This window comes from Macaca thibetana, chromosome 1, assembly GCF_024542745.1.
Source record: "Macaca thibetana thibetana isolate TM-01 chromosome 1, ASM2454274v1, whole genome shotgun sequence".
NCBI lineage: Eukaryota > Metazoa > Chordata > Mammalia > Primates > Cercopithecidae > Macaca > Macaca thibetana.
In genome coordinates, this window is record NC_065578.1 from 166,043,547 (window position 1) to 166,057,214 (window position 13,668).

The window sequence follows — 13,668 nt, forward strand, 5'->3', positions numbered from 1 at the left end:
GAAGTCAAACTGTTGCTGTTTGCTGATATGATATGATATGATACCTGGAAAACCCTACCCATTCCTCCAAAAAGCTCTTAGAATTGATAAATGAATTAAGCAAAGTTTTAGGATATAAAATTAATGTACACAAATCAGTAACTTTGCTATACACCAACAGCATCCAAGCTGAGAATCAAATCAATAACTCAACCACCTTTACAATAGCTGCAAAAAAATAAAATAAAATTCTTAGGAATATACCTAACCAAGGAGGTGATCCTTATCTCTAACCTTATAAAAAAATCAACCCAACATGGATCAAAGACTTAAATCTAAGATGTGAAATCATAAAAAGTCTAGAAGATAACATTGGAAAAACCCTTACAGACATTGGCTTAGGCAAAGACTTCATGACCAAGAACCCAAAAGCAAATGCAACAAAAACAAAGTAAATAGATAGGGCTTAATTAAATTAAAAGTCTCTGCACAGCAAAAGAAACAATCAGCAGAGTATACAGACAACCCACAGAGTGGGGAAAACCTTTGAAATGTCTACAGGAACTCAAACAAATCAGTAAGAAAAAATTCCATCAAAAAGTGGGCTAAAGACATGAATGGATAATCCTCAAAAGAAGATATACAAATGGCCAACAAACATATGAAAAAAAAGCTCAACATCACTAATGATCAGGGAAATACAAATCAAAACCACAATGTGATACCACCTTAATCCTGCAAGAATGGCTATAATCAAAAAATAAAAAATAGATGTTGGCGGGGACATGGTGAAAAGGGAACACTTTTACACTACTGGTGGGAATGTAAACTAGTACAACCACTGTGGAAAACAGTGTGGAGATTCTCTAAAGAACTACCAGTTAATCCAGCAATCCCACTCCTGAGTATCTACCCAGAGGAAAAGAAGTCATTATATGAAAAATACATTTGCATACGCAGGCTTGTAGCAGCACAATTCACAACTGCAAAAATATGGAACCAGCCTGAATGCCCATCAATCAACGAGTGGATAAAGAAATTGTGGTATACATATATATTATGGACTACTACTCAGCCATAAAAAGGGACGAAATAATGACATTTGCAGCAAGCTGGATTGGAGACTATTATTCTAACTGAAGTAACTCAGGAATGGAAAATCGAGTGTATGTTCTCACTCATAAGTGGGAGCTAAACAATGAGGATGCAAAGGCATAAGAATAATACAATGGATTCTGGGAATTCAGGGAAAGGGTGGGAGGGTGGTGATGGATAAACGGCTACACATTGGGTATAGTGTACACTGCTTGAATGATGGGTGCACCAAAATCTCAGAAATCACCACTAAAGAACTCTTTCATGTAACCAAACACCACCTGTTCCCCCAAACCTATTGAAATTAAAAAGTCAAAAATAATCCATAGGATTTAAAACAATTTTTCTAAATATCTAAATATGTCACCAACATACTTAAAGCAAATAATGATAATTTTAATCTTCCTTTCCAAAACATACATTATATTTCTTACTTATGCTTATTTCTCTAGGTAAGGCCTCTATTAAAATATCAAGTAGGCCAGGCACCGTGGCTCACACCTGTAATCCCAGCTCTTTGGGAGGCCGAGGTGGGTGGATCACCTGAGGTCAGGAGTTCGAGACTTGCCTGGCCAAAATAGTGAAATCCCATCTCTACTAAAAATACAAAAATTAGCCTGGTGTGGTGGCATGCACCTGTAGTCACAGCTACTCAGGAGGCTGAAGCAGGAGAATTGCTTAAACCTGGGAGGCAGAGGTTGCAGTGAGCCAAGATAGCACCATTACACTCCAGCCTGGGTGACAGAGCGAGACTCTGTCTCAAAAAAGAAAAAAAAAAGTCAAGTAATGATAGAAGGCATACTTGGCTTATTCTCAAATTCCATGGAAGTTTTCAATGTTTCATTGTGTGATATTTGCTCCATTTAAAAATTTTTCAGTAGCTTCTATTTATATTGACATTTTCTCTTCCTTGAGATTTAAAAAAAATTATGTGTTAAATTTATCAAATACTTTTCTGCATCTATTGAGATGATCAATGGTTTTTCACCTTTTATTCTGTTAATATGAAGAATTACACGTTTATTTTTAAGTGCTAAGTAAATCTTCCATTCCTTTATTAAATCCAGTTTAGTTCAGTTGTATCTCTCTCTCTCACACACACACATACACACACACCACAAACACATCATTTGTAGGTCTACGATTTTTGAACCTAATTTATGAGTTTGACCTGTAATGTTCATTTCCTGCAATGTATTTTCAAGTTTGGGTATAATCATTATGCTTGTCTCATAAAATGAAATGTGACCTGCCCCTGCCACCCATTTTAAATTTTTTGAAGAGTGGGGTAAAACTGGCAATACCAAATCTTTCCAAAAGTTTCTAAACCTTTTACATATCCCAATACCCAAATTTCTGTTCTATTGGTTCTCTTTATTGTATATTTCACTATTTCATTATTTGCTCTTATCATAATTTTTTTCTACTTCTTTGCATTTATACTGTTCTATCTTGGATCAGCCCTTCTGTTTTAATAAAAAACTTACACATTTCCATCAATGTTCTAAGTACTAAGATGATGACAGCTTTCACTTCTAAATTATTCTTTTAATCTGCTTAGTTATTTTTGATAATTTTTTCATTTTCCTTTATTTCTTTAAATATACTTTCTGATAATTGCCATATCTGCAGACTACCATTCTTTCGTAATCTTGGTTTTACATTTTACTCTCTTTTCAGTGTGGCTAGTTTTTGCGTAATGAGTCTCACAGGTGATATGAATCTTTGTGCAAATCCATGTGAATGTGAGTTTTTGCTAGGAATTTTCATGAAAGGCTTAAAAATTTTATTTTTTCAATTCCCAAGAAAACCGGAGACGGGCAAGTTTCTTCAAAGCTTCCTCCTGTCTGCCGGTGGGGAGTCCACCTCTGCAGTTCTTCCATCGAGTGAGGCCCTTCTAGATGTCAGGCTATATGTGTATGTGAGGGACGAAAATATGGATGGGTGGGGGAAAAAAATTAGGCCAGCCATCCTATTTTGTCTCAGCCTTCATCTTACATTCCTTATGCTTGTAAAATCACACGCTCTAGGCCCTTGGTCTTCATAATACGGTCCTCAGACCATGATATCAGCACCTCCTGGGACTCTCAGAAATCCAAAATCTCAGGCACTAGTTCCAAAAGTTGTCCTTGTGGATTTTTCTTTTCTTTTTGTTTCGGCTTCCTTTCCTGTCCTATCAGCTTTACGCTTATATATACGTTTTCTATTTTTTTTTTCTGTGTACAATGATAGGTATAAATTTTTTTCTCTTAGTAATCGCGTTTAGATTTAGCCGTTTAAATCAGAAAAATAACGAAAAGAGATCAGCATCGCTGGGTTCTTTCGTACACCCCAGTAGGTTAGCTGGGACTGGCTTCCGGCAGTTGCTGTTTGGTCGATTACAAACTATTAAATACACCAGTGAGGAGGAAATCCTTCCGTGCTACGGCACCTCCGCAAACTACTTCTAAACTCTGCGCCAATCCTCCCCTCTCCCATCGCCCTCCCTCAGCAAAGCCTCACGCTTTCTTTCGGAGTAGGCCACCGAGCCACTGCGAAAACCCGGAGTAACGGATTCGGGGTGCAGCTAAGGTCTCCAAGGGAGCACGGGGAACTTACAGAGCATGCGTAAAGCGCGGTGCGCGCACATGCGCACTCGTTCGCGCAGGGCCGCGCGCCGGTCTCTCAGGAGGGCTTGGAGGCTGCGCGAGCAGTTGACGTGTTCGGTGGCTGCTGAGGCGGCGGAGCTCTGGGAGGGGAAGGAGCGGAGGGGAGGGGAGGGGGTGGTGAGGTGGGGGGCTGAACCCGGAAGTGGGTAGGCGCAGGAGCGAGCGCGCCCAGAGTGGAGCTCAGCTGCTGGGAGCCAGCGGGGGAGCCTTGGGTTCCCGGTAATGGATCTGTGGGGCGTTTTCCCAGGGAAACTGGGTGGGAAGGGTAGCGGGATCGCCGACTACAAGCGCATTCTCCGCCTCGCCAGGGCCTGCTAAAGCTCTTCTGCTTCCTTTAGTCGTCTCTCTGGTTGACCCCACTTCTTCTCTGCGCCCCTCCTGGGGCCGTCTCTCACCGGGTGGTTTTGGCCGAGGGACGCTCTCTATTCCTGAAGAGCTGTGCCTTGCCCGCCCGAGGAAAGCATGTTAATGGAGAGACTCGGATCTCGCGGCCGCCACGGCCTTATTGTCACCATCCCAGCACCCCTAAACCACGACTACAGCCTCCTCAACCCGCACAGTCAACGATCTTGGAAGATCTCTCCCATTTCTGCCAGGGTATTTTCACTCTGTTCGTGAATCAGGCCTGGAAGGTGTGCCTGGGTTCCTTTAAAATTATTCTTTTGTTGGCTGCCTTTTCTAAACCCGGCCCTCCTTGTTCTCCGCCCCAAAATCTTTGCCACGAATGAGTGTAAGCTGTGATTTTATCATCATTTAGTTATAATTAGAAGGAATTCGTTGATGATTGCCGTTGGCTGATCTAGCATTGCTTTGCCATGGAGTTATTTTACGTGGTTCTCACTCTTTTGCAGACCATGAAACCCTTGGGCACGCCCCTTCAGAAGCTGTTATCCAAGACAATCTAGTTTTCCTTTATAAATCACTTAAGACACTTATGAAGTTTCTTGTTCTGAAATTGCTGCACTGCAATGAAGAAGAGGAGAAAGGTTACTTCAAATCTTGAGAAGATCCATCTAGGCTATCATAAAGATTCTTCAGAAGGAAATGTTGCAGTGGAGTGTGACCAAGTGACCTATACTCATTCTGCAGAAAGACCAACTCCTGAAGCTCTTCACTGTTATCAGGAACTTCCTCCCTCTCCAGATCAGAGAAAGCTTTTGAGTTCTTTGCAGTATAATAAGAATTTGCTAAAATATTTAAATGATGATAGGCAGAAGCAACCATCTTTTTGTGATTTGCTTATCATAGTGGAAGGAAAAGAATTTAGTGCACATAAAGTAGTCGTTGCTGTTGGCAGTAGTTATTTTCATGCGTGTTTGAGCAAAAATCCAAGCACTGATGTTGTCACCCTGGATCACGTAACACATTCAGTTTTTCAGCATTTGCTTGAATTTCTTTACACATCAGAATTTTTTGTGTACAAATATGAAATACCTCTTGTTTTAGAGGCTGCAAAATTTTTGGACATTATCGATGCAGTGAAGTTGTTAAATAACGAAAATGTTGCCTCTTTTCATTCAGAGCTAGCTGAAAAGTCATCACCAGAAGAAACACTAAATGAATTAACTGGAAGACTATCAAATAATCATCAGTGCAAATTCTGTAGTAGACATTTTTGTTATAAAAAGTCTTTAGAGAATCATCTGGCTAAAACCCATAGGTCTCTTTTATTAGGGAAAAAACATGGGTTAAAAATGCTGGAGAGAAGTTTCTCCACAAGAAGATCAAAAAGGAATCGAAAGTGCCCTGTTAAGTTTGATGACACCAGCGATGATGAACAGGAAAGTGGCGATGGGTCAGACAATTTGAATCAAGAAAATTTTGATAAGGAAAAGTCAGATAGAAATGATTCTGAGGATCCTGGAAGTGAATATAATGCTGAAGAAGATGAGTTAGAGGAGGAGATGTCAGATGAATACTCTGACATTGAAGAACAAAGTGAAAAGGATCATAATGATGCAGAAGAAGAACCTGAGGCTGGTGATTCTGTAGGGAATATTCATGAGGGGTTAACTCCAGTGGTCATTCAGAACAGCAACAAAAAAATATTGCAGTGTCCTAAATGTGATAAAACATTTGACCGGATAGGTAAGAAAAGAAAACTTGTTTTCTATCTCTAATCAAAAAGATCGCTTATAAAAAGACTGCTTATGTAGGGAGAATACTTTGGTTTTCAATAGTGTTTACCCTGTTACTTTAAATTTGTTGTGATTCAGGAATTAATTTAAGTATTTATATTAGCCTTTACTTTTCTTCATGTCCCAGTGACACATCATTAGATCATGTCATTTGATATGAAAGACTCCAGAGTGTCAATAATTATCATGTAGAGCTTTGATTTATATGCCAGTTTAATTCCAGTGATAGGTACTATTTTTAAGTCATTAAAGAAAAGTAGATTATATTACATTTAGTAATTTGTATATTCTTTTCCCCTTGCATGGTAATATATGAGTTATAAATGTCACTTTTCCAGTATCTAGCACTATTTAATAGAAAGGGGATGTTTTAGATTAAACTATGGTGAAGGATAAAATTGAAATGAATGTAATTTAATACTGTAGATAAAGACTTTGGGAAGTATCCTAGTTAGTAGCACTCTGGTTATATTATACATGTGACCTTAGCCAAAAGGCCAAGAAGCTTTGGTTGTTATAATAATGAATAAATCAATTTTTCTTCTATTGGAAAAGAATTTGTAAATGTAGTCTATCATTTTAAGTTTTATGTCAGTATATATTTAATTTCAAGTTGTCTAATATTTGCTAGGTAAGGTAATTCTTGGAAGTGTCTTATGTGAACTGTTCTAATATGAACTTTTCAGTTGCAACAATTAAGCTTCCAGGTAAATTGAAGTTATGAAATCGTGAAATATATTCTACCACATATAATGATAAAAACATTAGTGCAATCTGACCTGGTAAAATTACTTACCCGGTTTAATATATCCCCATATGTCTTACAGTGTTACCTTACTTATGTTACTGATATAGGTGGAAATTGGTTTTATAAGAAATTGGTGATCATTTGCTGTAAAAATATGTTGCATTATATGCTGAGATAACAGTGGTATCTACTTTTTGCTTTTTATAATGTTTTTTGGGATAATTTTCTCTCCGAATCATAACACTTTGGATAATCTAATTTAATAATTATTAATATTTTAACTGAGCCTGTGTGCAAACGAATAAAAAAACTTCTTCAATAACAATTCCAAGAGCATATGTATACAAGTAAATTGTTAAAGTTAGACTGGATAAAATGCTGTTGTAGAGCTGTAAACAAATACTGTGAAGATGTGTATAGAGGTGAGAACAGCTTTTTGGGTTGAAGTATCTGAGAACATTTCATCTTTCCAATAGACTTCTTAGACTTTGTACTCTTAGTGCACGCTTCCTGTATTCTGCCTTAATTGTCTTAATTTGACTTGGAGATGAGTGAATAGGGATGAGTTCGCAAATGGTATTGTAGGTGGAACACAAATATCTCAAACCGTCCCATTCACTAGTCCTGTGACATGCTGTATAAACGAAGGGTTCTGTGTTCAAGTAAGATTGGGAACTATATAATTCACAATCTATTAACTGCCCGATTCTCTAGTAAAGAAACCTGTTGATTTTGCTTAACCCAGTATTTCCTTAAATCGTTTTACCACAAGATATTTTGGAGGTACTTCTTTGAGCATCCTAGGAAACTACAGTTTTCTGCACAATTTGGGAAAACACTGCTCAAGATTGAGGTGCTAATTTACTAAGAGGAGGACATTTCGCTCCTCCCTCCCTCCCTCCCTCCCTCCCTTCTGTCCCTTTCCCTTTCCCCTTCCTTTTTTTCCAAGTTCAGCCCAGATAATTGTGGGAGTCAATAGGTCACATTGTAGGTTTATTTCCGACTGATCTTTCTGAATGTATTTTACATTATGCCACTCTTTTACCCATTCCTCTCTTTTGTTTAGCCCTGCTGCTTGCTTTTCACCAGTAGTTTCTCATTTCTATTACCTTAGTATATCTATATCTATCTATATCTTATTCATACATTGCTAGTTAAAAAGCATGAGTTACAGTGATATGAGACTGCTTGGGTGTTTTGGAATCGTGTTCTTGGGTGAGATACTTAACCTGTCTGTGTTTTTGTTTCCTCATAAGTAAAGTGAGATGATGCTAATGTGATGCTAATAGTACCTTCTCATGAGGTAGGGAAAGGTTATTATGAGGATTAAATGGGGTAATTCTTGGGAATCACTTAAAATATTGCACAAAATATAGGTGTTCTAACATATTTATTATCTCTAAGCTGCCAAACATTATTAAACAAATATGAAATGATATACTCTCTGTCATCAAGAATCTTAGAGTTTAATGGGTACATGAAAAAAAACACAATCATGTTACAATAAAGATAATTTTATCAGGATAATTACAGAAGACTAAGGAAATCAGGAGAAGTGTCTCAGAGCAGATAGTATTTGAGCTAAGACTCAAAGAATAGGTAACAGTTTACAAGACAGAAGGACCAGCATGTGTAAAGGCATTGAGGTATGTTGTATTGCTCAAGTGTGAGTGGTTTCAAGGTGGTCAGGTGTTATTTTCATAGTGAAAATAACAGGAGATGAAGGTGGGCAAGAAAGTGGTGGTCAGATTTTGTATGTCTTGTATACTCTACAAAGGCATATACTTTGGACAACATAACTTAACTAGACTGGACTTTATCCAGTAGGTGATAGGGACCGTTGAAAAGAATTTTAGAAAGGAAACCATGGTGTATAAGAATTTTAGAAAGATCATGGTGGCTTCAGTGTGGAGAAGAAAATTGGAAAAAGGGATGAAAAAAGAGCCAGGGAGATAAGAAGGAGCATATGACAAAGGACCAGAATGATAATATAGTTTAGACTTGGAAGATGAGTGGCATTGGGAGTGGGGTGTAGAATGAGAGTAAAGCAAAGAGTTATAATACATTGAATGTAAACTAAGTGGACCAGTGATGGGTAGAATGAAAAGAGTATTTAGCAGAAGATCCATGTGTCTTAAGTGTCCTCTCTTACCATCTTTATTATTAGAAGTACAGTTTATTTAAAAAATAACACAGGAGTTCGAGCGCCACCGTCATTATTCTCATACCATCCACATTCCTTTTGTAGAATTTTTAAATGCCACCCCAATTTTGGGTTATTTATCTGTCTTAGATTGTGAGCCTGGGGGTTACGTATCTTACTCTTGGCTAGTATTCTTTGTAACATCTCAGGTCATTTCAAGTAAATTTTTAGTAAGCAGCTGTTTATTTGAACTAAGTTGAAAAGTTGGTATCTGACTTGACTTTGGGCTTACAGCCAATTAGCATTCTTTAAGCTTCTAACTTAGCTTTTTTGGGGTTGGTTTATGAGAGATGCATAAGCTTTGAGACCTTCTGCTGGAACCATTAGTTCCACAATATGTAATCTACTAATTTGATTCCATTACTTTACATCTTTTATCCTTTCTGCCAGTTATATTTTTCCGTAGGTTACCGGCTGTCTTCTCAGCAAATTATCATGCAAATAAGAATCCTTTGATCTTTCCCCTTACACCAAAAATGTAATGGATAAACAGGCAAAAGCAGGGAGATGACAGATGGGGTGAGAGAGAAAATTTGGATAATTCATCTTTTTTATTGTTTCCACAGAGAACTAAAATCTTTCCTTAGATTAAATTCACAATCTCGTCTAGAGGTAGAACATGTTTTATACCTTTAAAAAAAAAATGTGACTAGTGCATCCTGCAGATATTCTGCTTAGTTCTTAATAGAAAAGGGTTATAACAATGGCACAACTCTCTAAGGCTAAGTATTTTAATTACATATTCTTTAGAGTAACTCATATGACTATTTCAAGGTACATTTTAAGATGTAGCAATATCAGATATATAATAAACTCATCTGGTGATATTTCTCTTTGTAAAAACTGCATACAAAATCTAACATTGGTAATATGACCCATGTGGGAATAAATTCTGTATAAGGTCAAATTTGTTCATGTGAAAATATCTTTATGACTCCTGATTTGAGACATGATTCATATTGGGATTCAGTTCAGAAAAATGCTGTGGACAAAATTTCTTATGTTATAAAATGTTATGTATTTTCTGTTCACGATCAGGAATGCTTGGGTGTAGTTTAATATTCTATGAAGGAATACTGTTTTTTAAATTGAAACTTTGATAAGTTTGAAGTGAACATTTTGATTTATACATTATTATTGAATGCCCCACTCCGTAAACGTAGAGAAACAGTTGTAGATGTTTACTGTTTGTGCTAAGGAGTGCCCTCCCCACTGGCAAAAAAAAAAAAAAAAAAAAAAAAACCTACCAAATGATTTAAACATGAAAATCAAAGATTAGCATATATTTTCCCACTAGTCTCTAGAGATCTACCTAGCTCTTTTGGGTCCAGCATTCCCTCAAAAGTTCTCTCGCCTGTTCTTGTTCAGAAATTCAAATCCATGGCAATAACAGGCCATGCAAAGCCTATGTGCATAAAATTTGAATTAATAACTAAGAGATTATTTTACTTATTCAAATTTCTGTATTACCATTGGTCTGCTTGATTTTGCTCAATTTATTTAAAATGGTTTTTAAAAAAATCATGAGGTTTATCTAATTTTGGCTATTTCAGTTTATATTCACAAACTTTCTTCTTCTTCTTTTTTTTTTTTCCTTGCTTAAACCTTTATCTCTCCTGGTATGTAGGGAAATGGAAACTTAATAGTCAAAGTGATTTTAATTTTTAATTCAACTGCCATTTCAATGACTTCGTATTTAGCTATAAGTAACTTAATTTTTATTTGCATGCGTAGAAGAAATTCTCGATTTTCAATAGAGGGAAAATGCTGCTAATTGTTAATTTAACATCTTTTCAGCAAAGGCATTTTCATAGCAAGTAAATGATTTGTTGAAAAATTTTTCATACTTTAAGATTTTTATTATGCTGCTACTTTGGTAAGACATAAAAATGAGGGCCGGGTGCAGTGGCTCATGCCTGTAATCCCAGCACTTTGGGAGGCCGAAGTGGGCGGATCACCTGATGTCAGGAGTTCGAGACCAGTCTGACCAATATGATGAAACCCCATCTCTACTAAAAATACAAAAAATCAGCTGGGTGTGATGGCATGTGCCTCTAATCCCTGCTGCTCAGGAGGCTGAGACAGGAGAATCGCTTGAAGCCAGGAGGCGGAGGTTGCAGTGAGCTGAGATCGCGTCAGTGCACTCCAGCCTGGACAACAAGAGCAAAACTGTCTCAAAAAAAAAAAAAAAAAAGAAATAAAAATGAGAAGATTTAAGCATTAGGAGGTTGATAAGTTGTCTCTCAATTTTGAGAATCAGTGCTAAACCTGCGCAGTCAATCCCCAGTTAAAAATGGACCTGTTCCAAAAATCACCAAGTTTAGTTATTAAAAAATCAGACTGTATACTTTTGTTTATAGTTTTTAAAATATCAGTATGATTATTTACATAATTTAAAAGGTGAGTTAAAACTGAAATATGAAAACCTTCACAATAAAGGAATACTTAAAAAAAAATCCATAAAGTGACCTCTGTCTTTTCTCAGTATTTGATCTGATTCCTTGAACACAGCAGGGGAGGTGGTGGTGGTAGGATGTGTATATGCATGTGTAAATGGTTGGGTATACTCTAGCAGTAGCAGAGAGGGAACAGAGATACTAAGCAATTTTAGCAGTGGCAAGGGAAAAGAGCCAAGTGTATACAACGTTATCAGAGCTGAAACCCCTGTTTGATTTGTTATAACAGATATTCATTCATAAATCGGATGCATCCATATTTATATTTGAGGTATACCTACATGTCCATATTATGACTAGTAACCCGTATGATAATAATGATAACAGTTAATATTTATTAGTGCTTACCGTGTGCTGGGAATTTTTTTTTTTGACTTGGGGTTTTGCCAGGCTGGCCAGGCTGGTCTCAAATTTATGACCTCAAGTGTTCGCCCACCTTGACTTCCCCAAGTGCTGAGATTACAGGCATAAGCCACCATGCCTGGCTCTGCCAGGATGTTTTAAGTGTTGTTGTGTGTATTTGTTAACGTATTTACTTCTCACAACCCCATGAAGTGTTACTAACTCAAGTAAAGAGAGGTTAAATTATTAGCTTGATTTAAATCACGTAGCTAATTTAGGAGATGCCTAAATATTGACTGAGTTTTCTGACTATATGCATATCAGGTATGCATATACCATTACTGTGCTCTACATCTAAATACCTAATTTTTCATTATACTTCTGTTTTCTTTGCTTGTGATTAACACCCTTCCCCTTACCTTAAGGAAAATACCTTGGTTTCCTTTCCTCAGTTTTTTTTATTGTGATAAGTGCAATATAACTAATTTTTAGATAATATTATATTGCTTGCTTAATAAAATCAGTTGTATATAGATATATTTACAAAATTAATGAATTTATTTTATTTTATTAGGTAGGCACATAATTATGATTATACCTTTTCCTCAGTGGCCTTGGAATATTTTGGATTTTTCATAATTTTCATGTTATACATAGGATATATCCTTTTTAAAGTACATGACCGAAATGCTATACTTTCACATTAGTTTTCATCTGAAGAAAAATTTATTTATACATTTATTTTTCAGGAGAGAGCAAAGCTAAGTTTTTAATTAAGAATTACCTTTCATGTTGATTTTTTTTTCCCTATGTTTATTGCCTTTTGCTTGGAAATATATTTCGAAATTTCTAATTCAAATGACCAGATGTGCACATTCACAGTACACAGATTACCCAGTAATAATAATAGACAACAGTAATTGATAACTTACGTGTTTGATACTGTTGTGTGTTATGTGTATGAATTTGTTTATTATTACAGTAGTTCTATTAGGTAAATTCTGTTATTATCTCAGTTTTTCAGATGAGGAAGATTTGAGGCATATAGAGGTTACTTGTCCAAGGTCACATAACCCTCTATTTAGAGAGCCAGTATCCATATCCAGGTGTGTGGACCCACAGAGATACTGAAAATATGAACATAATAAATCTTAAATGATGAATTGATCTTTTGCTAAAAGTTAATTTTAAATTTTAAAATATATTTAAAAATGTAAGGTTCAGAGAATTTGCCAACAGTTTTCAGAAAATGTATCAAACCTCTTAATTTTTAAAATGTGTGATCATGAATAACTTTTTTTTAATGACTCAAGTTTTTGAGGAAAAGTATACTTTGAACAGTAAGCTCAAAATAGTAAGTCATTAGGTTTATCAGAGGTAGAGATTTAGGTAAACTTTTTTCTAGTTTTGTGTGTGGATTTAGGTGTGTACATTAAGTTTGCTAAACCATGAGATTTTATTCCACTGTCAAATTCCAATCACAGTATAGCAAATGTACTAAATTTAATTTTAATTTTTCTTTTTTTATAGGAAAATATGAGAGCCACACCCGTGTTCACACAGGTGAGAAGCCCTTTGAGTGTGATATTTGTCACCAACGCTATTCGACAAAGTCTAACCTAACTGTTCACAGAAAGAAGCACAGTAATGAAACAGAATTTCATAAGAAGGAGCACAAGTGCCCTTATTGTAATAAACTTCATGCAAGCAAGAAGACTTTAGCCAAGCATGTTAAGAGGCAAGTATTATCTTGCTTCCATAATATACTTTATTGTGCCTTTTAATTTAAATATGTAGAAAGCTAAAAACATCTATAAAGTGCTTATCTCCAATTCTTTCATTGGACATTCATTGAGATACAGCATTTTGATTATCCTGTTTTCTTTCTTGGGTTTTGGCAAGTATGTCTTCAGAATATGTGGTTTTTATACTCATAAATTTCTTTCTCTTTTTTTTTTTTTTTTTGAGGTAGGGTTTCACTTGTCGCCCAGGCTGGAAGGCAGTGGTACAATCGCAGCTCATTGCAACCTCTACCTCCTGGGTTCAATCAGTCCTCCCA

General features: G+C 36.3%; 2 protein-coding genes across 2 annotated transcripts in view; one reads left to right on the forward strand and one right to left on the reverse strand.

Annotated features, from left to right (window-relative positions):
• The window catches only part of CRB1 (crumbs cell polarity complex component 1), a 282,711-nt gene extending 279,014 nt beyond the window's left edge, over positions 1 to 3,697 (reverse strand). Inside the window, exon 1 of the mRNA XM_050765201.1 lies at positions 3,577 to 3,697. The gene's annotated coding sequence lies outside the window, so the exon portion shown is untranslated. The remainder of the gene's footprint in view (positions 1 to 3,576) is intronic.
• A 153-nt stretch (positions 3,698 to 3,850) lies between these two features.
• ZBTB41 (zinc finger and BTB domain containing 41) overlaps positions 3,851 to 13,668 on the forward strand; it is a 52,307-nt gene continuing 42,489 nt past the window's right edge. Inside the window, exons 1-3 of the mRNA XM_050782464.1 lie at positions 3,851 to 3,941; positions 4,574 to 5,810; positions 13,140 to 13,347. Of these exons, the coding sequence (XP_050638421.1) occupies positions 4,691 to 5,810; positions 13,140 to 13,347 (1,328 nt within the window). The 5' untranslated portion in view covers positions 3,851 to 3,941; positions 4,574 to 4,690. The remainder of the gene's footprint in view (positions 3,942 to 4,573; positions 5,811 to 13,139; positions 13,348 to 13,668) is intronic.